The 3809-nt window shown below is 50.0% G+C and overlaps 1 protein-coding gene across 1 annotated transcript in view; it reads left to right on the top strand.

Annotated features, from left to right (window-relative positions):
* Positions 1 to 2152: 2152 nt before the first annotated feature.
* The window catches only part of LOC308159221 (solute carrier family 28 member 3-like), a gene marked incomplete at both ends in the record, with an annotated part of 16301 nt that continues 14644 nt past the window's right edge, over positions 2153 to 3809 (top strand). The window contains one exon of the mRNA XM_080532965.1: positions 2153 to 2221. Coding sequence (XP_080389091.1) covers positions 2153 to 2221 — 69 coding nt within the window. The remainder of the gene's footprint in view (positions 2222 to 3809) is intronic.

Below are 3809 nucleotides of genomic sequence, written 5' to 3'. Positions count from 1 at the left end.
CTTTTGAAGAGTAACACCTTGAAGTTTTGTGTGGATATACTCAGATCACAGTTCAGAATAACATAGGCTACTACACATGACAAGGAGAGAACGTAAACAATTATACAACAAATTAATGGTCAAATTAAAGTAGAATTTGGGCCCATCCAGCAGCTTAGGAGGGTACTGGACAGAGAAAGACAGGATGGTGAAGGAGGAGAGGGAATGTCAGCCAGGGGAGGCTGGTGGAGGTAGAAATCGGAGGACAGAAAACAGGTCTAGCAGCCTCTGTCAGCCTCGTAACCAGCACTCCAGTTGAGGGGGGATGAGGGGGGATGGCATCCCTCCTAAAATAAAAACAGTCAAAATCATCCCCCTTCTAAAACTGCCACCCCCCCCCCCCTTTCCATCCCTTATGTCATTTTATCAATGAACGTGGTATTACTGCTATTTCAACATTTAGTTTTGCGCATATTGAGTAAAATACTGTGGGCGAGGGAGGGGGCACGCACACATGCAATGACATTTTTACCAAGTCACTGACGCTGAAGTCACTGACGCTGTGGGGATGCAAAAAATTGTCCCCATATGATAAAATCCACCATCCCCCCTGATTTTCTTTTACAACTTGAGTACTGCTCGTAACCTATGTGAGGAGGAACACGTAGTTAAGGAGGAGCAGGAAGTGAATGTGAGGAGGAAGTGAGTGTACGTTACTGTAAACAGAGTTTGTCAACATGTCTGATTCCAGAGGACAGGACCCACGTACGATCACCAATGGCTCAACTAGGAACCAGGAAGTCTAAAGTCTAAAAGGAGGATTTAATCATGACATACTGTAGATGCTATTCTGGGGTTATCGTTGTATAGAACAGGCGTCAGGGTGAGGGTTGGTCAGGCCTGTGGCGAACATGATGGTTTAAAGGGGAAGTTGGTACGTCCATTTGTGACAGAGTCTGGTGAAAAAGTCCACAAGTAGGGCGGGGTCATTTTTCAGTTTATTGCAGATTATGAAAGTGCAGATTGTAAACTTTCAAATGATTGCGTCATATATTGACATCATCTGAAAACGAAAATAGTTGAAGAAGATATGTGTGTTTGAATGTCGGTACACCTCAAACGGACAATAGGAGAAAATCAAAACACGCACTTGCAACCATCGCATTGGTTGCTAACTAGCTTGAGACATTCAGACCTTTTCACCTGTTACATTTTTGCATTGTAAAACCCTCCAGCCCAAAGCCCCCCAGCCCCCCAGCCCCCAACCCTCCAACCCAAAGCCCCCCAGCCCCCAACCCTCCAGCCCAAAGCCCCCCAGTCCCCAACCCTCCAGCCCAAAGCCCCCCAGTCCCCAACCCTCCAGCCCAAAGCCCCCCAGTCCCCAACCCTCCAGCCCAAAGCCCCCCAGTCCCCAACCCTCCAGCCCAAAGCCCCCCAGCCCCCAACCCTCCAGCCCAAAGCCCCCCAGTCCCCAACCCTCCAGCCCAAAGCCCCCCAGCCCCCAACCCTCCAGCCCAAAGCCCCCCAGCCCCCAACCCTCCAGCCCAAAGCCCCCCAGTCCCCAACCCTCCAGCCCAAAGCCCCCCAGTCCCCAGCCCTCCAGCCCAAAGCCCCTCAGCTCCCCAGCCCCCCAGCCCTCTAGTCCACCTGTGTTTGTACTTAATCCCCTAAATGCTCTTTAACCCTTTCGTCTGATGACAGATCTCTGGATGGGCCAGTGAAACACTGGAACAGAGGTCTGAGTCATCATCATAAACTGTGTGTGTGTGTGTGTGTGTGTGTGTGTGTGTGTGTGTGTCATATAGTCAGAGACAATGTGTGTGTGCGTGCGTGCGTGCGTGCGTGTGTGTGTGTGTGTGTCTGTGTGAGAGAGAGAGAGAGAATGAGAGAAAGAGAGTCTCATGCAACTAAGCACGCACACACACACACACACACACACACATACACACACACGTACACACACACACACACACACACACTCTCTCTCGCCCCTCCCCATCAGCTAGTTCAGTTAACCTAGCATTCACCAGTGTGTTAGTGGTCAGAACCAGACAGCAGGTCAGGGTGTTAGCGGTCAGAACCAGACAGCAGGTCAGGGTGTTAGCGGTCAGAACCAGACAGCAGGTCAGGGTGTTAGCGGTCAGAACCAGACAGCAGGTCAGTCAGTGTTACTATGGAGCTGGAGGGAGTCAGAGAGAGGAGCCAGAGGAATGGACTACACAACCCTGCCTTCCAGTCACAGGTAGGCACACACACACACACACACACACACACACACACACACACACACACACATACACAGGTACACACACACATACATACAGGTACACACACACACACACACACACACAGGTACACACACACATACATACACACAGGTAGATACTCACATACAGGTACACACGCACACACACACACACACAGGTACACACACACACACACAAGCACACATATAGACGCAGGTAGATACACACACAGGTAGGCACACAAACGTTCAAACAGGCATACAGGTAGATACACACAATAAAGGTACACGCATGCATAAAGGTAGATACACACATACACACACACATCTTGCATACTACTGTCTGTAGATTGAAGCTGGCAGAACAGAGCTAGTGTGTTTGTATTGTAGTCTAGGTGGACATTCCTGCAGGTGTGTGTGTGTGTGTTGTAGTCTAGGTGGACATTCCTGCAGGTGTGTGTGTGTGTGTGTTGTAGTCTAGGTGGACATTCCTGCAGGTGTGTGTGTGTGTGTTGGGGGACTTATTCACCTCTTTACTCTCACACACTCACACACTCTCTCTGTTTGAACATTCCAATGTAAATGACTGACTTATATTGCACACAATGGCCTCTCATTCACCCATTCACACACCAATGGTGGGAAGCTACCATGCAAGGCACCGGCCCGCGCATTGGGAGCAATTTGGGGTTGAGTGTCTTGCCCAAGGACACCTCGACATGTGGCCAGCCGGGGTTCGAACTGCCAATCACAGGCGTGTCCGTTCTACTGATTCTACATGATGATGTGTTGGTGACAACCTTTTTTTTAAGTAATTGTTTTTGGAGTGGGGCAGTCCTACTCATATTTTTTCTTTTTATTGCGATAGAGACAGCAGAGATTTGACAGGAAGGATGGGTGAGAGAGAGAGAGAGAGAGAGAGAGAGAGAGAGAAGGGATCACATGCAGGGCATGTCCGCGGCCGGAATCGAACCGGGAACCCTGCGGTTACATAGTCGACGCTCAGTGCGTTACGCCACCAAGCGCCCCGTGGTGACAACCTGGTGAAGCAGCCGACACACTCACCTCGATATGAAACTCGAGGTTAGGTAGCCTAGAGGTTAGAGATCAGGTAGTCTAGAGGTTAGAGGTTAGGTAGCCTAGAGGTGAGAGGTCAGGTAGTCTAGAGGTTAGAGAGGCAGGTAGCCTAGAGGTTAGAGGTCAGGTAGCCTAGAGGTTAGAGGTTAGAGGTCAGGTAGCCTAGAGGTTAGAGGTTAGGTAGTCTAGAGGTTAGAGGTCAGGTAGTCTAGAGGTTAGAGGTCAGGTAGTGTAGAGGTTAGAGGTTAGGTAGCCTAGAGGTTAGAGGTCAGGTAGTGTAGAGGTTAGAGGTCAGGTAGCCTAGAGGTTAGAGGTCAGGTAGCCTAGACGTTAGAGAGGCAGGTAGCCTAGAGGTTAGAGAGGCAGGTAGCCTAGAGGTTAGAGGTTAGGTAGCCTAGAGGTTAGAGGTTAGGTAGCCTAGAGGTTAGAGGTTAGGTAGTCTAGAGGTTAGAGGTCAGGTAGCCTAGAGGTTAGAGGTCAGGTAGTGTAGAGGTTAGAGGTCAGGTAG

This window comes from Nansenia antarctica (genome assembly GCF_963989245.1).
Source record: "Nansenia antarctica genome assembly, chromosome: 5".
Taxonomy (NCBI): domain Eukaryota; kingdom Metazoa; phylum Chordata; class Actinopteri; order Argentiniformes; family Microstomatidae; genus Nansenia; species Nansenia antarctica.
The sequence above is the reverse complement of the archived record's forward strand: the minus strand, read 5'-3'. Positions and strand labels throughout refer to the sequence as shown.